General features: G+C 42.5%; 1 protein-coding gene across 2 annotated transcripts; it reads right to left on the bottom strand.

The window, feature by feature from the left end:
• Positions 1-172: 172 nt before the first annotated feature.
• ccdc50 (coiled-coil domain containing 50) lies at positions 173-27,657 on the bottom strand. 2 transcript variants are annotated; one of them, XM_037769966.1, is made up of 12 exons: positions 27,317-27,657; positions 20,554-20,616; positions 16,460-16,589; positions 13,509-13,599; positions 12,645-12,747; positions 7,649-8,509; positions 6,769-6,920; positions 4,887-4,931; positions 4,340-4,492; positions 4,136-4,224; positions 3,917-4,026; positions 173-2,442 (listed from the first exon to the last, which is right to left on the bottom strand). In XM_037769966.1, the coding sequence occupies exons 1-12, from the start codon at positions 27,369-27,371 to the stop codon at positions 2,423-2,425; spliced, it is 1,872 nt and encodes a 623-aa protein (XP_037625894.1). In that variant the 5' UTR covers positions 27,372-27,657; the 3' UTR covers positions 173-2,422. The 2 variants fall into 2 exon arrangements, with proteins under 2 accessions (XP_037625894.1, XP_037625895.1); XM_037769967.1 differs by lacking the exon at positions 7,649-8,509 and having other exon boundaries at positions 27,317-27,648.

Genomic DNA, 27,657 nt, shown 5'->3' with positions numbered 1-27,657 from the left:
GGTTGGGTTCCCTTTGGTGTTGCTGATGTGTCAAGTGTGGTGTGTATAAGTGACTTGAGGAAACCTTAAGGTGTTCCTTGAGGGTTAATTGAGGCCTCTCCGTCTTACTGGTTGAGCATCATCGTGTGTTTCAGTGGTCTAACTGCGACTGAATGAACGAGTCGTGTTCATAAACGGTGGAAATGCTGATACAGTTTATTACACTTTGAGATGCTATAGGAAAAAGCAACTTGTTAATTCGTTTTACTTAAAAAAAATCCTGTTACAGCAAGTGCCAACACACACAGTATGTGTTGATTCATGATTGGTAGATTGCATACAAGCCCTGGATTAAAGAAAATTAAAAAGCACTCGATGTTTGATGTAGACAACACTCCATGTCCGATGCACAACATCCACAAATACACAAAGACGCATCCCGATCATGTCAGTTTTTGTACACTGTTTTTTCATTTGTCCACATGGTGGTGCTCTCACCAAACAATAAATAAGGAGTCCCACCTCTGCGGGTGTGGTAGCTCTGCTACATCCACTACAACTCTTAAGCTTTTCCCCCATTTTCAAGTCCCTGAAAAAAAATTACAAACATATGGCACAAATCTCATTCTGTCAACAGCAATTAGCACATTATTATAATTCAATAACACCTACGCGTTTGTCCTCGGCAATACAAACACCTCTTTCTCTGAACAGGGAGGGAATCAGTTTATAATTTTAGCAACGTGAGCACCTGGAAGCGGCACTAAAATGTTCAAAGACTGAATCACTTTTAAACATTTCAGTAGACTCAAAAGCTCGACTGTGCTCTTCATTTTCCTTTTCATCCTCATTATTCAATATGAACAGAAAATAATGGATCCCGGAGTAGTAAAAACACAAAAATAGGTCCCTTTGTGCAGTAATATATATCTATTTGAGCCGATTTCCCTCCATCCAGATTCACTTCTATTGTGGGAATGTTTGTGTTTTCTGCAAGCAGGAAGTGATGTCGGCTGCCTTTAAGCTTGAGACAAAGAGAAGAGGCCTGGATGTTGCTTGATGGGGGGGGATGGAAATTAAGGGAACAATCTGAGGAAAGACCAACTAAATATTGTATAAAAATAATATATAAGACTCCCTTTCTGAACAAAGATAACTAGCGGGACACAAGATGAAGGGACTGAAGAGAGAATCTTGTATTTTCCAACATAATTTGGTGGCACAAGTAAAAATAAAAAATAAAAAAATTGATATTTACATTAAAATAAAACGAGAGCAAATATTCAATCGCGCGACGTCTGTGCCGAAAGCACGAGCATGAATTCAGATTTTTGACACAGACAAGCAATGTACATGCATTTCATTTTGGTACTGGTTCTTTTATGGGCCAGTTTTGGTTTTTGTAAATGATGAGCCGATATGAAAGAGCGGCAGATATATTGTACAGCAGGATATGAACTATTCTGTTCATTCACAAAAGAGAAAGAGAGAGATTATTGGCGTTTTGTGGCTTTAGCCCTTTCTGACAAAGATCATTTGATATAGAGCTGAAATGCATGTACACAGTTGTACACTTTCAGTAAGCATGCACATAGAAACAGTGAGTCATACACAAGAGTATCATCCGTCCACAGTTTGAAGGGTGAAGTCCCTCACAAGCAGAAGAAAACAGCCAACTAAAATGTCCATAGATCATCACAAAGCTCCACCTCCTTCGGCACTGGAACATGGTGGGAAAACAAGTCGAAGCCAAAACTACCAGCATCTTGATAAAAAGGCTTATTTGTTTTGTGTTGTTTGAATACAGCAAACAGAATCCCTCCAGAGTCGTAGCTGCGTGGCACATGGATAAGTAGCCTCGTTGCACAGCGTGACAAGAGAACAGAACTGCAGCACGGGTGTAGAAAGCAGCTGCCATGTTGGTATCTAAGACACTGTAGCAGCAGCAGCAGCAGCAGCAGCAGCAGCAGCCGTGTTGGACCAGACAGGCACGTCCCATGAAGAGTCATGAGGAATTTAGAGATTGCATGGTTTATATCCAGCGGAGGCCTCGAGCCCTTGTGATGGACGAACATCAGCACATAATGACCACAGGAGGTTTCAACAGCTAAGAATCAAGGGGAGTTGATGTCACAACTAAGGCGGCTGTTTTGGCTTGCCTTGATGTCGAGTCAGTTAAAAGAAATAATCACAATTTACAAATAAAAAAGAAAAAGGAAAAGATGAGTGTGGTTCCAGCACTCACAGGCCCTTAACTTCCTTAAACTCTGGGCCGACTTTGGAGGGTATTAAAACAAAAACAAAAAAATCCCATTGCCAGCTCATTAGATTGTCCCAAGGCTTTTGGTCAACAGAGTGCGAATGGTTGAAAACAAAAAAGATAAATTAAAAAAAGAAGAAGAGGATGGAGGAGGACTGACAGCATGTCGGTAGAGAGCCTGAGTCACCGCTTGTAATAGGCACCTGGAAGAGATGACAGAGACACAGAGATCCATCAGCAGAGTGTTTTTGCACTTTTTCAGACATCAGTTTGTCTTTTTTTGAGATCTGGAATTTATTTCTGCTGTCTGGTTTCTTCTGATTGTGCTAACTACTCTTCTAGTTGTGTGAAACAAGCTCCGTTTATGCTTCAATGAAATACATCAGTTCCCCCGGCGCCCTGCTGGGCCGGAGGTTAGAGCATGCAGACTTTGAGCAACAACATCTCAGATTTGTTCTCTGTCTCTCTCTCTCTCCGTCTCTCTCTCTCTCTCATCTGTCAACTCAACTAATAAGGCAGCTGTGCCACTGGTCTTTTCTTACTGGGTGTTTAGAACAGCAAATGTGAAAGTGTATATTAACTGAATATGGACTGATCATGTATGTGTTCAAAGCAGTGGGACATTTGCAGTAGCGCTGCTACAATTGATCGATTAAGCTGCTTTCACGTGATAAGAAATTTGCTGTTTGCTCACCGCGAGGCAGGGCACAGAGCCTCGCAGAGGCAAAGCGTAGTGCAGGTATAATGTCTTCAAGAAGTGCGCAAGGAAGCTACTTCACTGTTTCTAGGTAACAACAACCACTGTAGCTGTTATCTCATTGGTTGCGCTTTAAAAGTTCAGCGGTAACCAAGGTCAAAGTTTAAATAATTTGAACTTTGAGTGCAGCGCTCGGTGGTGATTTCGAGCGGTGCGCCACGCCAAGGGTAGCGCCTCAGCCTCGTCGGTGCGGTACCGCTCTCGCCATAGAAGAACGATGGCACAGAGCAGTTTTACTGCTGATCATGTGTTAGTCGATTGAAAGCAAATTATTCAGCAACTTTGATATTTAGTTGTTTCACTCAGTTTTCAGGCAAAAACGCCAAACATTTTCTGTTTTCAGCTTCTCAAATGTGAGGATTTGCTGCTTTTCATTGACATATATGACAGTCAAGAAATATGTTGGTTTTGGACTGATGGTCGGACAAAACAAGTTGCAAACAAACAAATTTTGGGCTCACTTTGAGTTCTGGGACGCCGTGATGGTGATTGTTTTGACAATATATTATTATAGATTAGTTGATTTATTGAGAAAATAGTTAATTTGTTGCACCCTCTAGTTTTTAGTTCATCAAATAATGAGGATTTTAATTTTAACACCAGCAACCTAAATAATGCCATTATCTGAAAGCCACAACGCACTAATTGAGATAGTATTGTCAGTTTATTTGGGGATTGATATATTATAGGAATGGTGGGTGAGCTGAGGAAATCTATTTGCATATTTTAACTTTAGCAACTTAAATAAACACTTCCTTTCTGGAATATGTGCAGTCAGGAACACAGACGCACACAGCAACGAGTACCAAGTGAAAAGAATCACATCGAGTTATAAAAACAAAAGAATAAACATCCGATACGCTAAAAGAAAACTCAACCAGAGTGGTGCTTAAACACAGAAATACACATGGACACGGTACCTTTGTGAGCAGCCTCAGGTCTGGTGGGAGCGCGAGGGGGAGCGTGGTGGTCCGAGTAGCCGTAGCTAGAGTTCACATTCTCATAGTCGTGTGCACGAGGCTGAGGAGGCCTGAGACAGACAGAAACACGGAGGAAAACAGAGACACAACATCAGAATTGAGTCTCTACTTGTTGACCGACTGGAAGTATTTGGTCTTAGGAAATGATGGGTCTGGTACCTGTCAGGTTTGTTGTTGTGGTGGTTCCTCTGCCTCTGGTGTTCATGCTCATCTCGTGTTCTGGGCCGGACTACTTCCTCCGAGTTTGGCTGGAAACCAACAAAAACTATTATGGTTCTAGTACCACAGTGGAAATACACTTTTATATAAAATATTTCACCCCAAAGCACACGTTTTAAAATGACTATGGTTAGGGTAAATTACCCGATGGTCTCCCTCCGGCCGCCTCCTTTCCATTGCCATTCTCTCCCTCTCCCTCTCTCGCTCCTTCTCTTTCTCCCGCTCTCTGTCGTTCTCCCGTTCTTGGTTCTTCCTGTACTCCTTCTTCTCTTTTTCCATCAGCAGTCGGGCGATTTCCTGCCAGAGCGAGACATCAGACACATCCACATCAACTGAACACAACCACAGAAAAATCTCCACGTCCTACATGAGTCGATGTGTGGGCGACACGTCGACTGTGTTTCATGTCAATACATATTTGTATTATACATATTGTATATATGAGATCTGTAGTTGTTCACAGCCATATATGTATTTAAAAGAGCATTAAATAACTATAATGCCACTTTTACAGTAGATTATGTTTTCTTACATAATTGGGTGCCAGTCTGGCTTAGAAATGTTTTTACATACTCAGGGTTATATGATAATAACACTGATTCAATTGGCTCAGCTCAGGAAATGAAAGGATATATATATAAAAAAAAGACAGACAGCATAAGACAAGTTTTCAGACTTCATACCCACTCACCTCATCCTGCGCCACTTGGGCTGCACGCACATGCATCTTGCTGGCCTGAAACCAGAGAACAATCAAGAAGTCATGTTTTCCCCAGAGAGGAACACACTGTTCCAACGTTACGTAATGTAGGAAATGACTGAGATCGAGGCCTTTCACAATGTTTTTTCAGGCTTCAAGTCATTTACAGAGTAACAGAGTTTATCGCTTTATCACATTGTGCCATTCCAGTTCTTCTTTCAGTAACACTTCATTTTAACAGGTCGGCAAATTTCATGGTAATTAGGTCATAATAAGCAAGTAACCCATTTGACATTTCTTTGGAATTACTGCCAAATTACCCCAATATTTACCTCAATATGTATCAAAAATGACTTTATTATAAACCTTATTTAATAATTATATGCCAAAATAGCATATAATCGTAAAAATAGGGCCCTTAGGCCTGAGAAGCGGCTGTGTGCTGCTCTTCATTGGAGGTGGAAAACCACAACTAAAAGACACTTCTGATCAGGCACAAATCTCTCCATTGTGAGACTTATTGTGTACACAAATGTAACCTGGTAGCTGATGTCATGATTGCGGACCTGTAAAATGAAGTGTTACCCTTCTTTCATACAGTTTTTAATCCTGATATTGAAGCTGTTGCGATGTTTATTTAACCCATTTGTGCCTGTGACAAATTTAAATTTCTGAATTGAAAAATCTGAAGAAATTTTCAAAGTCGGTGAAACTGTTTGGCTGAAAAGTGAGTTTTTCTTATCATACTATATTTAGTCTTTGGGCACATAGTACTATTGTTGTTGTTTTTAAATGCCCTAGAATAAGCAGTAAAATGTAGGGATTTTTAAAAATAATTTTCAGTACACACATTTGAGGGAATCCTATCTACATATTCCATAAATAAAAGTTACACAGAACTATTGTATGTCATACAGCAGGGAAAACATTCTCCATCAGTTTCAATGCACGTTCAGGAAATATGTCTGTTTGCTTCTATTAAACCTCAGAACTTGCTTTTTTGAGAAAACTCTCAAACACATATAGGAACCCCCCCCCCTCTGCATCATGTCGGTCTGGGGATGTTGATTTGTGACGGGTGTGTTTGTCCAAGTCAAGGGGTCTTCTTGCAGCTGAACAAGGTATGCAATGCAAAGATATGCAGTGCAAAAAAAAATATTTCATATGGAAAACATTTAATAAACACAATGTTAGCATTTCCCAATCCTGATTTTGACCATTGATAAAAGTGTGATTTTCCTGCTACCGTTAGATACTTGTCCAAAGTATTTCCGTACCAAATGTCTAGACTTTTGACCAATCGGAGGAAATGTTGTGGCAGTTTTCCTCATCACACTAAATACAGTCTTTGGGTACAAATGGGTTAAACATGCCACATGAAAAGTAGACTTCACGCATAATTTGAATAATCAAAACCAAAAACCATACAAAATTTTTCTTTTATAATTTATCTCATGTTATTATGCCTCAAAACCTTATTCTATAGAGAGCTGACTAACCCCCACCAGTCAATGATGTGAAGAACAGATATTGTACTAGTTACACTGAGCCTCTTGTTTTGATATCAGACTTGTTATCTATCAGCCTACTGTCGGACTTTTGATATCAGGTTTATTACCAGCTCAATATCTGACGTCACATTCAAGCATTATCCAGAAGCTGGGTGTTGATCTTTGGAGCCTTCAGTAATACCATGTTTAAGTGCTTGCGGTTGGTCTTGACTTACAGTATTTTGAGTATTGATGTTTGCACTTTTAAAATGCAAGGTATAAAATGTTGGGCTCTTTCAGTGGAACGCATCAGCTGACTGGAGGAAGGTTTGTTAAATGTATAAACCTTATATATCTAATGTGTTTCCTGTTTCCTTCCTCACCTTGATTTCCTCCTCTTGCATTTTCCTGGCCACCTCCATGTCCTTCAGCTCCTGCTCGCGGATATCCAGCTTCGTCAAACCCTTGGTGGCCTCGCTCACTCCGTACTCAGTTTCTGCAATCACTGCTCCGCTCCCTCGGTGCACGATACGACCTGCAGACGTTGGCACATTATATTACTAACAATAGATAAGGGCCTGCAACTACTTTCATTATCAAATTAGCTGTTGATTTTTGTATTCAAGACATCAGAAAATTATTATATTTAAATGAAGAGAGCCCATAGCCCAGGGCTTGGTCTTCAAATTTCTTGTTTTGCCTGATTTTTTGGGGCATTTTTCTTGATAAATGACAAAATTAATGATTGAAATGATCAAATAATTTTCTGAATGATTGAGTAATCGTTTCAGCACTACAATTCGTAGTTGGATTAAAGCCATAAGGCACCTAAAAGGGCTGCAGTGCATTTCTACTGGTGTTTGTCACTGTGTTTTTTAACAGATAACACAACCAGCTCATCGGCCCTGAAACCCTTTTAGCTCATCAAACTCCATGAAGCTATTCCTCCACAAAATCACAGCACACATGTCAGTACTCAGCAGCACAGTGTCGTCTTTTCCTTTGCAACAACCCCAACCAGACAATAGAAGAATGAGCGAACACCACAGCACAACAGCAACTAATCAAGTTTTTTCAAACCATCAAAATCTGAATCACATCAGTCATCAAAAATTACTGTGGGATTGTTGTTGTCCTCATGAGGACAGAGGAAATTAGTGTCTTCATTAGTGATTGCAATGTTAGATCAACCCACCACCTAAGCAACTCCAGCACACCACACAAAACCCCCGCAGAGCCCAGAGGGGGGGCTCAGGGCGCTACCTGTCTCTCCGTTGGTGTGGGACTGACTGCGTTCCCTGCCGGGACCCCCGCCCCGCTCATCCAGCTCGTCAAACACCTCGTCGGGGCCGGAGTGGACACGCTGCCGGCCTCCGGCCCTCCTCTCCCTCTCACCAGCATCCCCTTCCTCCTCCCAAGAAGACCTGCCCTCCTTGGGCAAGTCCCTGCTGTGCCCCGGCTCCTCCTCAAGCACTCTCTCCGTGCTCCTGGTCCTCGCTCGTTGTCTGTCTTTGTCTTTCTGTCTCTGCCTGTCTTTCTCTCTCTGTCTGTCCCCACTCAGTACTCTTTCTCTGGATCTTTCCCTCTCTCTTCCTCCAGCTCTCCCCACTCTAGGGTCCTGCTCCCTGTCTCTCCTCTGCTGCTCTCTTCCCATGTGCCTCTCCCATTCCAGGTCTCTGCCCCTGTCTCGTTCATGATGCCTGTCCCCTTTTCTGTCCCAGGCCTTGTCTCTCTCTATGGTGCTTTGTGGTGGAGGTGGCCTGGTTGGTCTCTCTTTCCTCCTCACCACTCTCTCTGTGTCCTCCCCCCGTGGGACCCTGGCTCTGCCGGTCTCTGTGGGCTCATAGTCTGGGTACCTGTCCCCATGCTTGCCTCTATGGGGCACCAGGTGCTCTGGGTACGGATCTGCATGTCTGCTTCGCCCTCCTTCTGCCACTAGGTGGTGCTCAGGGTATCTGGATCGGCTGTGGGGTGCTGCTGGGTCCTGCCTTGGGTACCTGCTCCTTTTGGGCTCGGTCGAGCTATAATCTGGGGAGTTATCACGATGTGCGTGTGCGTCATGTCGGCCTGGGGAACTTGATTTGTGGCGGGCGGGTTTGTCCAAGTCAAGGGTTTGTCTTGCAGCTGAACCGGGCAGAGAAGACGGAGCGAGGTTGGGAGGAGGGCGGCGTGGAGAGAATGATGAAGATGGTTGATGAGAACATGGAAACGTGACAAAAAAAACAACACAGACAGGAATGATATAAACTAAGATGGTTAGTAAGCACCGAGTTAGACACAGCTCCTGTGAGGACAGTGATGATCACAAGACAAAGTACATGCTATAGATGTATAGAGCAGTAAGAAATTAGCTGCACCCAAAATGTCCAGAGACATGGTTCCTAACCCTGGGATTAGTTAAACAGTGGAGTCAAGTGTTTGGAGCCTAAATAAAGACGGTAATATTAATGCAGATTTGTCCTAAAGAATGGAAAAGCTCAAACACTTCAGACTTTTGATGTGACATAGTGAACAAACAATATGTAACACCTTTAAATATTGTGTGTTGTTTGATGGACACAGATTAAAACTAATATGTATAGCAGCACTCATCATGTCAACTAGGGGTGTAAGAAAATATCGACACACGAGTATCACAATATCACGTTGTGCGATACTGAACCGATTAAAAATTAAAAATCAGACGGCCTGCCGTCGAGCCCGGCCGCTATTTGATCTTTCAGAGGGTGTAGAGTGAAGTTACAGGTATCATATGAAACTATAAACCTAAGGAGTCCATTGGTACCAAGCATACTAGCTTGTTGGCGAAGGAGGCTAAATTATGCTCCAAAGTTAGGCTAAATTTTGGTGAGGAAAAAAATGGCATGGCGATTTTCACCGGGGTTTCTTGACCTCTGACCTCAAGATATGTGAATGAAAATGGGTTCTATGGGTACCCACGAGTCTCCCCTTTACAGACATGCCCACTTCATGATAATCACATGCAGTTTTGAGCAAAAGCCATGCAGTATTTTGCATGCAGTATAAATGTGTTATTTTAGCCTTTTCTAAAATGGTGTATTTCAACAAAACATGAGATTGAGAACAACATGTTCATTCCGTAAGAACCATCCTGCTGGGAGTTGGCCTGTGACTGACAAAAGTTTGAATGAAAACAAATGAGCAGAAAAGCACACAGCAGAGGCCAGCACTCAGTCAGCTCAATGGAATTCAAGTTATCTAACCGGCTGCTCGATGTCTAATCGATGGCGGGACTTTGCACCTGCCTCCTTTTTCAAAAGTTTGAACGTCAACAAAGACGGCCTGACTGGTATCTGCTCGGAGCGACTGGGTTACTTTAAGTGTTTGCTCTCTTCAGTCCCACTACACTTTCTCTCTTCCTCCCAGTTTTTTCCCAGTTGTATATCTGTCAAGCGGAGATGGGTTCCGCCGCCACGCTGGTTTGTAATCCACTGGATTAAGACAAACACAGCTAGCAGCCCCTCACTTCCTGAGAGGAGCAGCCAATTACCACGGCCGGATGAAAAGCAACATGATTTCACAGAAGTGGGAATGTGTGTACATGCACAAAGGGAGGATATAAAAACACCTTTAACACAGTGACAATCTGGTAACCTGCATAAAATGTATGTGGTTACTCGCCGTGACGTCAGGCCCTTACAGCGTTAGATGCAGGCTAAACAAAGGAGCTGAATCTTTGTTCTACTGTGTGTACATTCACACTGCCACAGATGTATGCACACACACACGCTGAGCAGGGACATTATAGGTGAGTGGTTATGTAACTTGCAAGGAAATACCGCAGACATCGTGAGCCTGGCAGCGGCACAAATATTCTAGTATAAACAGAGCGGGGCAGAGTGGCACAGTCAGCAAGGACGTACTGTGGCTTCATCCCGACCACCTGCCATCTTTAGAAAGAGGTAAAGCACCTGGACAGCTGGTGATCTATACACACACACAGCAGGACAGGTAGACTGACAGCTGAGGACATTTGCTCAGTCATGTTTATCTAACAAGAAATCAAAGAATCTGTGTGTGTGTGTGTGTGTGTGTGTGCGTGTGTGTGTGTGTGTGTGTCCTTTGCATATCTCGAGAATCGCTCATCCGATCTACTTCACACTTGGCGGGTGTATTACTGGGTTCCCCACGACGTTCAGTGTCGAAGTTGGTGCAATTTGGACTTGCAAAAAGTTCAATATTGATAAACTGTGAAAAAATAAGCGATATCACTCTGTGCAGCAGCGGGGGGCGGGGCTTCAGGGATCTGCGGACGACAGGCCGCGGCTCAGTGACTGCAGTTCACATTTACTGCTGGATATACTAACGTTACAACCAAACTCTTCTTCACTTTCCTGGAGTCAACAGGTGATGAGCGGTTCTCGAGAATGCTGCAAACTGCACTTTTGGGGGCCAAGTTATCGGCCCGCTCTGAACAGGCACTGTATTAGTGTCAACAAAGTGTAAACACAAACACTGTACTCTCTAAACCACGCCTCCATAGCAGCTACTCTCTGTTGACAACTGTCCTCCTCCCTCTGTCCTGTTTTGCACATTTAACTTACACACACATCCTGAAAGCCTAAGGAGTGGAAAAACCTAAAATTCCTCTTGTGAACAAACAATAATAACCCTAACGGGTAAACACAACAGCGCCATGGCAGTAAAAGCTGGAATATATGTGAATTGCAGAGAATAGAAAGGTGCTGGGAACAGAAAAAACAAAAAAAGGAAAGTGAAGACTGATTGTTTTTTGTGTTATTAACAGGGCTGTCAAAGTTAACGCCATAACACTAATTTCTATTATGCATTAATGTAACCTGTAATTTGTAGGTTATAGTGGGCTCAATTTTAAATCTAGAGTGAAGATACTGATATCATATGAAATTAGAAAACCTAAGGAATTCATTGGTACCTATGTCATTTTAGCTTGTCATAAAGGAGGTTAAATGACGCTCCAAACTTAAATTTTGGCGAGGAAAAACTGGCATGGTCAAATTCAAAGGGGTCCCTTGACCTCTGACCTCAAGGTATGTGAATGAAAATGGGTTCTATGGGTACCAACAAGTCTCCCTTTTACAGACATGCCCACTTTATGATAATCACATGCAGTTTGGGGCAAGTCATAGTCAAGTCAGCACACTGACACACTGACAGCTGTTGTTGCCTGTTGGGCTGCAGTTTATCATGTTATGATTTAAGTATATTTTTTATGCTAAATGCAGTACCTGTGAGGGTTTCTGGACAATATTTGTTATTGTTTTGTGTTGTTAATTGATTTCTAATAAACATATATATGCATATAGCAAGCATATTTGCTCCCCTCCCATGTTGATAAGAGCATTAAATACTTCACAAATCTCCCTTTAAGGTACATTTTCAACAGATAAAAAATGTGAAATTAGTCGCGATTAACTATTTTAATCAATTGACAGCCCTAGTTATCGAGTTAACTAAAAAAAAAAAAAAAAAATGTTTTCCTCCTCTGCCCACCATCTAGGAACTACTGTCAGGTAGCTGCTACATTTCTAATGCTGACGGACTGATAGCCCTTTACTCTTTACTATAAATGACCTGCACTGAACCCCTGCACAGGTTACTTGACACAAGGCAACAATTTACAAAGAAGTCAAAGAAAAGAAGAAGATTAAAATGAGCCACTGTTTCTCTTTCAGTAGAAAATGAACAGCCCTCCAGTTGGATGAATCATGCATTTGGGGGATGTGTGCATGTAAAGCCTTGAAACAGATTTCCAATATGTGACACTGAGATGCTCACCAATATGTTAAAGAAGCACAATAAATACAGATTTGTGGGTATGTGACATCAGATGGTAAATCTAAAAGCTTTTCTTAATGTATTCATTACCCACCAACCGGATATTCATTTAATATCGGAGGTAAAAACCTGCTATCGAAGCTGTATCTTAAAACTGGAGCACTGTTAAACCCATTTAGAACCGTGTTTCCTCATGAATGGGAGCAAAATGACAAATTATTTCTCTGTAGGAACATGTAAGCCTCCCTTCAAGGTTAATTATGTGCTTATAAATGCATTCCAAAATCTTTGCCTCGAGTCAGAGACAATTCCAGCGCTGTGCAGCATAAAAAAGCACACCCTCACACATCCTGAGCTGGGAAAAAAAATCCAGTCCACAGAGGAGGAGGTATATCTTCTTTCATGTCCTTACAGATAGGAGATACACACAAAGACGCAGGAACAGTCACACATTAACACGAGCCAGTGGTGCTCTCCCTACCTCCGTGATCCTCAAAGTACTCCTCCTCAAAGTTTGCTTCCAGCTGCTTCTGTCTCCTCCTCTCCTCTTTCATCTCCTTCTCCTGCAGCTTACGAGCTATGGCCTACAAACAAACAAACAAACAAAACGAGGCCACAGTAAACATGCCGTCCCACGAGAAAAAGGAAAAAGCCGATTTGTAACAAATATGTCACTATGTTTTGAGTTGTAGCTCTTTCTCTTTCGCCAGTCAGCGTAGCTTTCAAACACATCAGATCACAGTGGCAGTGAGATGCATTGTTCCCCTTATGTTTGTGCCATACTCGGGCCAATTTTTCACAAAACTATGGAGCAATGAGTCCCATCACACCCTCAACGTAGAGGCAAGAAATAATCAATGGCATGTGACCTATTTTGAATAGGGCTGTCAATCGATTGAAATATTTAATCGCATGATTGTCCATAGTTAATCACGATTAATCGAACATTTTTTATCTATTCAAAATGTACCTTAAAAGGGAGATTTGTCAAGTATTTAATACTCTTATCAACATGGGAGTGGGCAAATATGTTTGCTTTATGCAAATGTATTAGGAGAAACATTTACGAATACATCCAGATACTGTAGCATCAGCATATACTTAAATCAATTATAGGGCATAATCATTGTGATTAAAACTTTGAGAAGAAATACAGGTCAGGTCACTAAGGAGGTCATTCCATTGATACAATGGGGAGGCAAAAACAAGGTGATGACTCAAATGGAATGAGCCACCCCCTACAGTACATCGATACTAGAAGTGAAGCCATTGACGGGTGGATGGAACCAACATTGTGCTTGAATGGGCAGGGATGTCAGTATGTGTGTGTGTGTGTGTGTCTTACCGCATCCTTCTCTTCCTGTTGTCGCTGTTGTTCTGCCTGTCGGACCAGTTGATCCTGAATCTCCTGGGCGATCTCATTGTCTTGACGCTCGCTGAGGTTCCCAAAGGTTGATGTGCATACCGGGAGGAGTTTGGAGAACATTAAAGCATATGTACGACTGTTAATAGCTTCAAGATCATGACAATCTCTGACTGACAATGTTTTATCAGTGATGTTTGTAATTATACAAGTAAGGACATGGATGATGATGATGATGATGATATTAATGGCCAAGATGCTGTTACCATGAACCAGTGTTGAGATTTTTATACACATGCATGTCTAATAGAAATGCTTCAAATATATATTTTTTTATTTCTATATTTCTTTATTACATATTGGTTTAGTACTTCAATGTCTCCCTTTATGAGCACTTTCTGCTGATGCTTCAGGGCTGTCCTCAACCAAAGGAATTCTTAGTCGACTAACACTCATACGAGTTTGACAACTAATCGATTAGTTGCTCCACAAAGAATCACACAAAAGCACCACTTTAAATCTTGTGTTTACCAGAGATGTGCTCATAGGTTTCTTGGAAATAAGTCATTCAGCATGAAGAAAGCATAAAAGACAACTAATCAACTGAGCAAGCTTAGTCAACTAAGACCAAAACAAGCAATTAGTCGACAAATCGACTAAGAGGGGGGCAGCCGTAGTTTCATCTCACGCCTGCAAAAACATTTGAACCTACTTTGCCACGAAGTGAACGTACTACATGAAGTTATCTAACGTGTTGTGAGAGGTAGCGTGTGTGCTTTAGGCAGGAGCAGGAATATATTCGCCTGCTGCTCTGTTGATCTCAACAGCTCGCTTTGGCTCACTCACAACTTTAAACGACGTGATTTTGACAACACCATCTGCCTGGAGGGCTGGTATGCAAAGATCCTTTTTTCTGTTTGTGTGTATGCAGACATACACAAGTGTAATGCTTTACCTAAAAGGAACAGTAACAGCTTAACCAGCTCGCACTGCACCTGTATTTGACCTGAACAGCCGACAGCTCAGGACGACTTAAGCTGGCAAACCTTCATCGGTACGTACTAAGAAACAAGTGATGCTGCATTCCTCTGTGTGTGTGTGTGTGTGTGGTCAAACGTCTGAGAGTGGGTGTATATGAAGTGGCATTGGCAAGTGTAGGGTGGATGGCAGTGTGAGCTCCCAGCACGACCAGCAGAACTGGCCTGCCTGCATCGATGGCGGAGCATCTGGCCTCTCCCCGGGGGCGCCCACTACTATATGTCTGTGTGTGTTTGTGAAACAGTCACTAAGCTGTGAGTCAGCAATATTATTTCAATACAAATTGCAGAGCAGAGAGGGCGACATTTTACTGGAGCGAAGCAGAGGCAACAGAACATTTCCCTATGTTTAGGAGCTGTCAGCCAACTTTGTGTGGAAGCAGCATAGTTTGGACGTGCAGCTGGAGCTCACCCAAACCCCCTCAGAAAATATAATTACACTTCAGGGCTGTGGAGATACCACACGGAGACCACAAGAAATGTGAATGATCTGCTTGTGTAGCAAAGAATTTACCAGCACAAATCTTCTCCACACAGTTGCTCTTCATAACAAAGTGAGTGTAGAAATGTGAAGTCAATTACATCTTACTGTATCTTACTATACTGAATGTATGACTCAGTAATCCTCTTCATCCTCTGACCTGGCTAACAGAGCCAAACCATCGCATATGTGCTCTCTAGCACAAAGAGCATAAACACGCCGGTAATGAACGCAAGACGTCACCTAATAATTTACGACGATAAAAGGGGTCAAACCTACAGTGAGCGATAAATCAGTTTGGAGTCATCTATGGTGGGTGTGATGGATCACTTCGCTGGTGGAGCGTTAATCTGTCTAGGTACAGGGTTTGGGAGTAATTACACCAGATTACACTAATCTGAAACAGATGCTATCAAAAAGTCCACAAACACTGTACACGGCTATTATTGCAAAGTATTCTGATGACTTCATGACGTCCTTTAGGGTCATTTCATTTCAGAAACAATATAGACTCATAATCCTGCACTTAGAAGGATGGCTATAGCTACACCTAGATGATTATATACAATTATAACCAGATTACACCTTTCAAGTAAATGCTGAACCTCATATAATTTATCATATTAAAAAGGGGAACAGTACTTAAATTAATAATTTCAATGTGTTATTTCCATGGCCTAAAGTCCAATCAATATTTGTGAACATGAGCTATTCTCTCTCAAAGCCAGAAACCAGAGAAGTAAGTCTCAAGCTAGTGATGTAGGGTATAAAGTCTGGAGCTGCTCTATAGACAATTAATGGGAGGCTGATTTTGAGGTCTTACTTTCTTTATACCTAAATGAAATTTATTCTATTCTGAATGTCAATAGTGAAAAAGAAAATGTTCCCATTCACTAAGATCATTCCCCTGGGTGCTCTCAGTGTCATCTTTCCTAATTCATTGTCTATGGAGCAGTTCCACACTTTATACCCTATGACATCACTAGTTTGAGTTTAAGCACTCTAGTTTTTGAATTTGGGAGAGTTGTTCATGTTAGCTAATATTTTTGGACTGTCTTAGACCATAGGAATGACATGTACGAATTTTGAAAATGGCCGTAGTTCCCCTTTAAATAAGGGTACTTACATTACTAATTCAATTTTTACCAGGTAATCACATACTGTAGGTTACCTTCTCTACATCTTAACTACTTTTGTGTGTATGGTTTTATTGTCAATTTCTTCCATTGGGATTGTGCTTTGATATAGACATATATACAACTTACAGAAACCTTGATTTGTATAGACGTTTTAATCTATCCAGCTTTATTGTCCTTGTCCCTAGCTGTTATTTCTATTTCTGTGTAAGTGCATTGAGAAAGATGCATAAAACAAGTCAAATTCCTTGTATGTATGTGTGTGTGTGTGACACCCACATGTCAACGTGCTGTTTCTGGTTCTGGCCCTTGGCCCTCAGATCCTCCTCCTCCTGCAGCTTCTTGGCCACCTGCAGGTCCGTCTGCACCAGACGGCTCTTATTGACGTTGGACGCCAAGTGGCTCTCGACTGTTGGACACAAACACATAAGCACAGCTCTTAAACATGTGTACACACAATCCAGGAGTAGTAGGTCAGCTGGCTGGACCTCACTAGTGATGAGGAATTAGAGGAGTGATAAGCAGCAGAGCACCGAGGAGTTTATTTACAGATCCACACGTTCTTGATGTTTTCCTCTCTGAGGAGCTGTAGTGTTGTTTAGATGGCCTGAAGAGAACAAGATAAACGTTGTCGAGGACACAGACGCTTCAGTTCTCCGCTAATAAACAGGGAGCCGTCTTAGTCACTGAGAAATGACTGTTTGCAGCTGAGGTGCCGTTCCAAGGTTGTGTGATGGCACGTTGTGGGCCATAACAGATGATAAATCCTGCCTGCTGACGCACTCCAAGCACTTGGTGAGCGAGGAGAGCATCACTCAGTCCCTCAGCTCTGTTTCACCTGGCTATCGATCTGCTGCCAGCTTTCATGTGAAAAGGACCAAATTACATTTGCCAATTTACCCGTGAGAGGCGCCATAAAGTTTCTGCTTTCTGACTGGTGGGATTGAAAGAGGAAACTGAGTTACAGCTGTAGCGACTTGATAAAAAGTCAAGGTGTTGACATTGATTTTTTTTGTGGATGACGCTGATCAATTGTTTACATCTATGACACCTTACAAAACAAATATTTAGAGGGCAAAAAACTGATGTCACGAGTCAAGATAAGGCTATCATTTATCCAGTGCCACATCTCTCAACAGGAAAACTGATTCATCTTTCAAGGTAATAAAACAAAAACATGACCAGACATTGTGACAATGGTTCATTCAACAAACTCGGCCTTGAAGAGGTCTTGTGTGACGTCATTCAGGAAAAAGGGGACTTGGGGTGAGAAAGTTCTATCTATCTGAACCTCAGTGAGGAGCTGCACGCTGAAATAGAGAAAACACATTCCAGAAACAAACACGCCAAGTGCTGCTGACACAGCCATAAAGAAATGTTTTCCATGTGTAATTTGGAGGCTTCATACTCAACATTTCGAATGGAAATAAAAGACAGCTTTAACTCCGTATTAACCTGAAGTGAATGTGCTAAAAAGCCTCTTCTGGGATGGCCATCTGTTGATGTGAAAAAAGACAGTCAGGCTACGTCAGCCAGCATTCTACTCAGTAACCTCCAGGGTCAAAGGTGAAACAACGATTTTTCCGGCTCAAAGCAGATCAGTTAGTGTGACAACAAAGGAGATGAGCCTTGCTCATGGATCACTAAGGCTTCAAAAGGGTTAATGACAACACAAGGGCAGGCCAGCCAAAACCAACTTAATCACAGTTAAAACACAGCCTAATCTGCACTTAGGGTATGGCGGCGTGACATCTGGCCTTCCGTCTTGCACAGCTTGTTGCATAATTTACCCTTTTATGGTGACATATTCATGGAAACCGAATAACAAACTACTGTCCAGCGCAGATAAGTAAAAGCAATGTTTCCACTGTCTACACTAGTGGGCAAAAAGTGAAAGCAATGCGGAAGTGCCTTGAACTTGCATTCTTTCTAATAGCCAGCAGGGGGCGACTCCTCTGGTTGCAAAAACAAGTCTGATTGTATAGAAGTCTATGAGAAAATGAGCCTACTTCTCACTTGATTTATTACCTCAGTTAACATTGTAAACATGAGTTTATGGTCTCAATCGCTAGTTTCAAGTCTTCTTCAATACAGCATGATGTTCATTTAGTAAATTATGGTCCCATTTAGAGTCAAATAGACCGTAAAGCGGGGTATGCTTTAGGGCAGGGCTACCTCATGATTGACAGGTCGCTACCACGGCGTTGTCCGGTTTTCGTCTTACAACTTTAACCCTTTCACAGTGTGTTTTCAGTTCTTCAAAGTTATTTGTAAAAATGTCTTATTATGCGTTCGGTTGTACTTAGCTCCACCCTCTCGTGTCACTTCTGGTTGCAAAAAACCAACATGGTGACGACCAAAATGCCGAACTCGAGGCTAAAAAAATGGCAGTCCACAAACCAATGGGTGACGTCACGGTGACTACGTCCACTTCTTATACAGTATATAGTCTATACTATAAATTGATCCATTATTTCAAATCAAAAGCTCACCAAAGAAATCTGAACGGTAACCAAATAATTTCCTGCACAACCTAAAAGCAGTCCCCTCTTTCTATTGTCACTTCTTTATGAATGAGTGCAGGCGGAGGATATGAGGCCATTAGCCATCTGCAAATATTCATTTGTGCCTGATGAAAGAAAAGCTTTGTTATTTCTGGGTCAGAAAATGTTTCTTTCAACCTAACTCAGCAGGAGATATCCTACAGTGCCAGCAGTACAGGGCCAGCAGCTCCTGAGAGAATTTCTACTAGAAACACTAAACTAAAAGAAGCTTTTGATACGAGAAACAAAGGTTTAAAAGTCATAATCATGATGACATTTCAGCAATTCATCTTAATGCACTTAGTGAGCGAGTCTCCAAAGTGCCTTTTTAAATCGTGTGAAAGAGGTGACGGTTAATTAGGCACATGTGAGCTCACATAAAAGCACCAGCTAATCTATTGAGGCATGCAGGAACAAATACTTGCACGACATGTACACACAGAATTCTCCTTTACAGAAACACACACACAGACAATAGCATGTCACAGTGTGTTCATATAAAACCCCTTGCTAAGCTGACTGTGCCGTCTAACTTCAGCTCCAGCTTCTCTGCAGCACACACAAATTAATGTGATCCAAACAAATCACATGCACCGGCCCCACTGTAGTCTGCCACAGCCCTGCCCTGATACAGTATTGTTGTGGCATCCTGCACCATTCACACAGCGAACTGCGTGACTGAAGCAGGGTTTATGTAGGCTTAAAGCTGGCTGCAGCCACTGACGCTGCACTTTGTTAGACTTGACACATTTTTTCCAGAAGAGGAAAAGAGGAGCATTGTGGACTGCATTCATTTTTCTACCGCTACGCTCTGAAAACATCTTTCATAGTTTGTTCTTTTGCAAAGTAAGCATTAAGTGGCCTACAGGAGGATTGCAGCAGCAGGGCAGCTTGACATAAACCAGTCTACAGTGACGTAACGGCTCTGATGCAGAAAACATTACAACGATAAATGACTTAAGTGTTTAGACAGACGGTCTGGAAAAGGAAACAGACCTGCAGTATCTGTATGACCTCTCTGGATATTTTCATCTTTATAAAGCAGCCAAGCTTTTCACTGACTGGAATAGACCACAGATCAGTGGTCAGTAACATTAAACACAGAAGACCCCTGTTTTAAATAAGTAGGTGTTACCAGTCTCTTAAAGGGACTGTATGCAATTTTTTTTACATGTATAAACGTTTTTTTAATGTGTGAACAGGTTGTAACCTAACCTAAAAAATGAGACCTTCCGCAACTTTCTGGGTTTCCTCTATCGGCCTGTAGACCGCTTTTAATGTGAAGAATCCGTTTTTTCCGTGAAAATCGATGTATGTGAAGCCATGTGTGCTTGTGAGTGCCTTTACTCGCAGCTACAGCTCCGCTACAGGGCCAACAGTGTGCAACCATAGCTAACATTTGGTTAGAAATGGAGTCCGCTGACGCCAACAAACTGTCAGCCCCCACCACAACTCAGACTCCGACACAAACTCCTCCGAAGCACAAAAAAAACAAAGTTATATCTAGTGAGGCCCGTGTTGCAAAACTGACATCAGGGGAAAACTAGGCTCAACATCGGCCGGGCGTTCGATTCAAGGAGGGACCTTCGTTTGGTTTTGGGTATCAAATCGGATCCCGAGCTGTCAAAAGTCCTATTGGACTGGTGAGCTAACATTACTGCCATGTGAAATATAGAGTGATATTGTGGTCGCTGACTGTCATTGACTTAACGGCCACAGGTTTCACTGTTAACAAGCAATTTATGATTCTTACATCTAGCCCCTTTAAGGGGGAAACTTGGGGGCTGGGAAGAAGAAGTCAAAAAACATGGCTAATTTGTAGTGTCTTACTTTCTTGCTCCTGGAGGTTGTAGGCCAGGCAGTGGTCCTCCAGCACGGCAAAGTCTCGGCACACTGAAAAAAAAGAAAGAGATTGAAACTGAAAAACAATACTGAGAAAGCCAAAGTTTAAAATTATTTTCAAGACTCTAAACAGGTACAAGTCAAGCTTGAGGCAGTTGAGATGTTAGATCGCTATCTGACATTCACAGTTTCGGGTGTTTAACATCCGGCCCATCTGCCTACACACATGCTTACAAAGAAAAATGAGCTGATATCTGACCCACTATCAAGAACAGGAGGCCAAGTTTCATGGGTTTACTAGAACACACAAGCAGCTCATTCGGAAGATTTAATCTGTGAATTTATTTTATGTTCGGCGGCTCTTTATATGATCAGTTGACATAATGTAATGATTTGCCGAGTGACATCTCTTCCTAACTGGACGTGATGTGAACGAGCGCACATTAAGTTGTTTCAGTTAGAAGATTTCCTAACCTGCTCCGTTTATCAGCGAACAGGCTTAGCGATGTGTCGCTTGTTTAAAAGCCACTCGTCCTGGCTCTATTTATCCAAAGTTTCGCGCACCTCCAACCTAATTTCATTGGGCAAAATCAACGCAACGATGTAACAGAAAGTATTATCGCTCGTAATATATCTGAAAAAAATGTAATGACTAGTTTGACACAACATGGGACATTTACATATCATACTTCTATAGGTTTCACAAATTAGAAACTGGGCCAAGCAGTGTTCCTTTCTCCGTCTGATAAAGAGTTTGGCCATCTGGCGGGTGGTATGTGGTTTAGTTATTTTCTGTCTGCAAAGACATGATGTGAAACTGTGAATGAGGAACCATCATTCGCCCCGATTGTGAAAGCCTAAATAAGAACTGATGTCGTGTGAGCTTTTGAGCTTTTTCTTCAAAATTATTTAGGGGTGCGAGCAACGGGCCTTAAGAAGTGAGAAGCAGGCTTACTACTGACAAGCTGCCGGTTTAAATCCCTGCACTGGTTGACAAAATGTGACAAGCAGGCAAATACAGTACATGAGTAAAAACCTCCCCCTGCGTAAAACAATTTGTGCGTATCAGCAAGGCATAAGCAGAAATACATGTATTTAATCAGGTGAATGTATAAATGCTGATGTTACAATACAATAATCAGCCCAAAAACATTTTGTTATCTTATCAAAACTCAAACCTTAAACATTACGGACTGCATGACATCTGCATAATCATTTGAACAAACCTATCCACCAGTGAGTCACATTTACTGAAGCAGCTTCTAATTTTTTACTCTCAGCTCAAAGCTCGAGGGCTCGAACTGCACATGTACGGCTAAATATCTCATCTCTCAATCTCAATTATCTGTACACAGTGTGAGATATTTTACTGTTCATTTTCCATCTTCCATCTTAACATTCTTCAGACTTTCCATCTATGGTTTCAATATTACACGTATTGTCAAAATGCTGTGAACATTCATTCTAAGAAACAATTGTACAAACGGTTGTAGCAGGGTACTTTTCCTCATAAAAACCTGATACCCACACCACATAATCTATGATCTGAACTGTTCTGAAATGAGGCAGCTTTTCTTCCTTTGAGTATTCGTGAAAGGAATCCACCAGTCGACAAATGCTGACAGTTTCCCGTGCAGGAAACAGTAGAAGCTAAGGGGACATTTAAGACCTTTCTCACAACCTCAGCTAATTATGGATGTGGACCTTATAGCATAGAGGACGTATCTGCGTCTACGGTTGGATTTAACAAACCCTCTGTTTTGCATAGGCTGCATCTTAAAATACTGCAGCAAGAAAACGTTTCTTCAGCTGCAAAACTTGTGGAAATTTCATTGCATCAAATATAGAAGAACCAAATTAAGCCATGATTTCATCTTGCAAGCAGCCGCGCACCACTCTCTGCTGCTGGCAGTGTCTGTTCAGTGAAGACCAACCAAAAAGAATAATTTAACCTACTCAGAGTATTTCTCTTGATATATATGATATGATATAAGAATTATTATAATCATACATCATATATATTCAGTCATATCAATCCTTTTTGTGACGCTAATCTTGTATTTACAGCTCTCCTCCTCTCAGGTTTCATTACAGAGCCGAGCCACACTCAATAACCACACACAGCCAGGCTCACGGCCCATCATCTGCTCTCACAAACATTACTTCATCCACATAAAAAATTTATAACCAGCAACAGTCTATGACTATCTGTTGGTGTGCATTATTGACAAGCACAAAACGCAAGCTGGGATTCAAACAAAACACTGATGAGTGGTCCAGATTGTCTGGTTGAATGCGATGGGAGGCGACTGGGTGGATGGTTGGGTTTAAACAGATGCTGTGAAGAGGAGGGCGAGACCTCCACAAAGCCCCCCCACTGACTCTGACCAGGACCAGTATGGGATTTGATTAACAAAGACCAATATCAACCATATGCTTAATCTTCTTAGCCAAGAAACCTGAGATTTATTCTGGCTGGTATAGCTCTAAACTAGGGCTGTCTTCCACCAAAGAAACTCTTATACCTCTTCCTAACTGGATGCAATGCGAACGAGCGAACATCAGATTGTTTCAGTTTTTCCCCAATGAAGATGTCCTGACCTGCTCTGTGCGTCAGCGACTCAGCGTACAGGCAGCGTTATGTCGCTTGTTTGTAAAAACGCTTGCCCTGGCTCTATTTATGCAAAGTTTTCGCACCACTAACCTATTTTCATTGGTCAAAAATCAACAGTAATTGACAGTTAATCAATATCGAGCTCTCTATGTAATAGAGAGTGACGTCGCTCATAGTATATCTGGAAAAAATTTTGCGCTGCTTTCGCCAGAGTTAGCTCGGTCGCTGCATGTTACGCAGAGTTGTTAGTCGACTAATCGATTAATTGATTTAATGGACAGACCTGTAAAACTGCATTTTTCCACAAAGAACCACACAAAAGCACCACTTTAAATCTTGTTTACCGCAGATATGCTCATAAGTTCCTTGGATATAAGTCATTCAGCATGAAAAGAAGCATAAAAAAATGACTAATTGACTAAAGAAATCTTAGTCGACTAAGACCAAAACGACCGATTACTCGACTTATCGACTAAGAGGGGGCAGCCCTACTTTAAAGACCAGATGTTTTAGCTACTGTACCACCAAAGTTTGTGTGACAGTTTCTTTAAAAGCATGTGGAAGTTAACATTTTGGAAAATGCAATACATAACTTGGTCTAGATTTCACAACAACAACACCAAGTGACAGAAGGATTACAGCTGCTATGGTTTAAGTTCTGACACCATCGCTTGCCTGACATGACACCACAATGCACACAGACCACAAGAGTCAAATCTTTGTTCTTCGTGTGAGAAGAAGGCAAATTACAATGCATCTGTGATTTACAGTGCAGCAGCACAACTAGACAGCTCACAATATTTACTATCTTCCCCAGCACATGAGGGGATGAAATTGAAACTTTTCCAGCAGCTTTCTCAGTCTTTCCCTCTGCAGACTAGCCAAGCAGTGCACGTTCCTTCTCTCTCTCTCTGACCAGAATAACAAGCATCCTGCTGAGCAGCTGCTTCACACTAACAGGACGGGTCCTTCCCCACCAGCACAGCATCCCATCCAAAACCTGCTTCAGGGTAAAAACCCCGCTCTGCACCTGCTTCTCACCTTCACATCAGTAGACAATTTTGAGTTTGTAGTGTATAAAAGTCATAAAGGAAGGGGGGTGGGTGTTGGTTATTTATTGCAGATTTTAGAGCCAAAAGCAAAGTGTAACCGGATATGTGAGATATGAAATTCACAAGGAGGAGGCCACTGTCCATGCTGCTTTCATAACAACAACAAACAAAGCATCTGGCTCTGCACATACCTTACTACAGGAAGACACCTCCATTTGGCCTGTAACCAGGGTCTAAAATTAAGTTTTTTCCTCACGTGCCACTGTGGCAGGTCACTGAACATTTCTACTAGCCACACAATTGTTTTATCTGCCACTTCTGAAATCTATGTAGAACGCTTTAGAATTGTAAACACTAGGACTGCGTATTGGCAAGAATCTGGCGATAACATACGTATCATGATACAGGGCTTACAATTCAAAACATTGCAATAGATTGCGGTACTGTAAGCAAAACAATATATCGCGATTTTTTTCAAATCTAATTTTAGAAAAACTGTCATAGTATACAAAACACACTGCCATATGCATAAAATCTGAGCAGAAATCAGAAATGTAGGATCTACATTTGCATTTATCACAGACGGCGCATATCTTTGCAAATAAAAAAAAGTATTGACTGAGTTAATCTTGGCATGTAAACTAATAATTAGAATTCAATACAGAGTTTTTGAGAATTGATAGATACAGTATCACAAAACATAATATTGCAATACTCAATATTTTCGTCCAACCCTAGTAAACACTGAGTCAGTGGTAACAGACAGTAGAAATATGGATCATTTAACCTTAATCCCTGACTATTTTTAATTTAGGAATTGCTTTTTAAAAATAATATTTCTTAATATAAGGAATCTGCCATCGTGGCAGGCTGCCTGAAATTGTTACCTGCCACAGCCACCCTGTTATTTGGCAGGTGGCAGGTGCTAATTTCATTCCCTGTCTGTAACGTTACTAAGGCTACAAATCACCTGGCTCCCACACTGTATTTACACACACTGATGTCTTGACAGATTGTGTGTAGGGTAGAGTAGTAGAGCGTGTCCCTTTACCCACAAACCATTTCACCACAATTCAAACATTATGTGAAATATGAAGTGGAAAATAATGTTTTCTAGCATTGACAGGGATACAAAATGTGGCACGACGACAGCATCCCATCCAAAACCTGCTCCAGGGTATAAACCCCGCTCTGCGCTTGCTTTCTCACCTTCACATCAGTAGACCGTTTTGAGTTTGTAGTGTATAAAAGTTATAAAGGAAGGGGGCGGGTTATTTCTTGCAGGCGAGATAATGTTTCAAAGCAGTGACAGATTTTACAGCCAAAAGCAAAGTGTAACCGGATATGTGAGATATGAAATTCACAAGGAGGAGGCCACTGTCCATGCTGCTTTCATAACAACAACAAACAAAGCATCTGGCTCTGCACATTCTTTACTCTGTAACGTTACTAAGGCTACAAATCACATGACTCCCCACACTGTATTTACACTCACTGGTGTCTTGACAGATTGTGTGTAGAGTAGAGTAGTAGAGCATGTCCCTTTACCCACAAACCATTTCACCACAATTCAAACATTCATGTGGAAAATGAAGTGGAAAATAATGTTCTAGCATTGACAGGGATAGATGCACAATCTGGCACGACGCCTGCACCCAGGCTAAGAGGTCTTTACCCAGGCTAAGAGGTCTGCAACCAGGCTAATAGGTCTGCACCCAGGCTAAGAGGTCTGCAACCAGGCTAAGAGGTCTTTACCCAGGCTAAGAGGTCTGCAACCAGGCTAAGAGGTCTTTACCCAGGGTAAGAGGTCTGCAACCAGGCTAAGAGGTCTTTACCCAGGCTAAGAGGTCTGCAACCAGGCTAAGAGGTCTTTACCCAGGCTAAGAGGTCTTTACCCAGGGTAAGAGGTCTTTACCCAGGGTAAGAGGTCTGCACCCAGGCTAAAACCAGGCTAAAGAGGTATGCACCCATGCTAAGAGGTCTACACAGGTCTGTACCCAGGCTAAGAGGTCTGCAGCCAGGCTAAGAGGTCTGCACAGGTCTGCACCCAGGCTAAGAGGTCTGCACCCAGTCTAAGAGGTCTGCACAGGTCTGCACTCATGCTAAGAGGTCTGCACCCAGTCTAAGAGGTCTGCACAGGTCTGCACTCATGCTAAGAGGTCTGCACCCAGGCTTAGAGATCTGCAGCCAGGCTAAGAGGTCTGCACAGGTCTGCACCCAGGCTAAGAGATCTGCAGCCAGGCTAAGAGGTCTGCACAGGTCTGCACCCAGGCTAAGAGGTCTGCACCCAGTCTAAGAGGTCTGCACAGGTCTGCACTCATGCTAAGAGGTCTGCACCCAGTCTAAGAGGTCTGCACAGGTCTGCACTCATGCTAAGAGGTCTGCACAGGTCTGCACCCAGGCTAAGAGATCTGCAGCCAGGCTAAGAGGTCTGCACAGGTCTGCACCCAGGCTAAGAGATCTGCAGCCAGGCTAAGAGGTCTGCACAGGTCTGCACCCAGGCTAAGAGGTCTGCACCCAGTCTAAGAGGTCTGCACAGGTCTGCACTCATGCTAAGAGGTCTGCACAGGTCTGCACCCAGGCTAAGAGATCTGCAGCCAGGCTAAGAGGTCTGCACAGGTCTGCACCCAGGCTAAGAGATCTGCACCCAGTCTAAGAGGTCTGCACAGGTCTGCACTCATGCTAAGAGGTCTGCACAGGTCTGCACCCAGGCTAAGAGATCTGCAGCCAGGCTAAGAGGTCTGCACAGGTCTGCACCCAGGCTAAGAGGTCTGCACCCAGTCTAAGAGGTCTGCACAGGTCTGCACTCATGCTAAGAGGTCTGCACAGGTCTGCACCCAGGCTAAGAGATCTGCAGCCAGGCTAAGAGGTCTGCACAGGTCTGGAGCCAGGCTAAGAGGTCTACAGGCTATACCTGACTCCAGCAGCATTACTGACCTAGCATCAACTAGCAAAGCTGCGCTAACAACCATCACAACACCAAACAGAAACACCTGTGCTCGCTCAGGTGAACATCAGCTGTGATGCTAAACATTGAGCTCACTTCACATGTAGCCAGCACAATATGACATGTTAGTGACTTTACCCTCTTTCACTCCAGGTAGTTTGTTCTTGTCGATGCTAACGGTAGATTCAGCCATGTTGTCACCGATAGATAATAAGTCACGTTGACGTTGAGTTACACTTCCGCGTTTCCCCGAAGGTTAGCCTGCCGGCTGATTGATTGATCGCCTTTTATCTGTTAGAAATCGATTGATGGTTCAGGTGCTGGCTCTTTTTGATTAGTTTCGGTGGCCACCCTCCTCTCTCTCTCTCTCTCTCGGTTCGTCGCTGCTGTAATTGCCTAGCAGCAGCTCCTCTGCTGAAGCTAGCAGTGTTTTCTACGAGCGTCTCCTCCCTCTCTGAAGATACAACCCCCAAGCTACA

Source organism: Sebastes umbrosus, chromosome 5 (assembly GCF_015220745.1).
Source record: "Sebastes umbrosus isolate fSebUmb1 chromosome 5, fSebUmb1.pri, whole genome shotgun sequence".
Taxonomy (NCBI): Eukaryota; Metazoa; Chordata; class Actinopteri; order Perciformes; family Sebastidae; genus Sebastes; species Sebastes umbrosus.
This window is presented reverse-complemented; position numbering and strand designations above follow the sequence as displayed.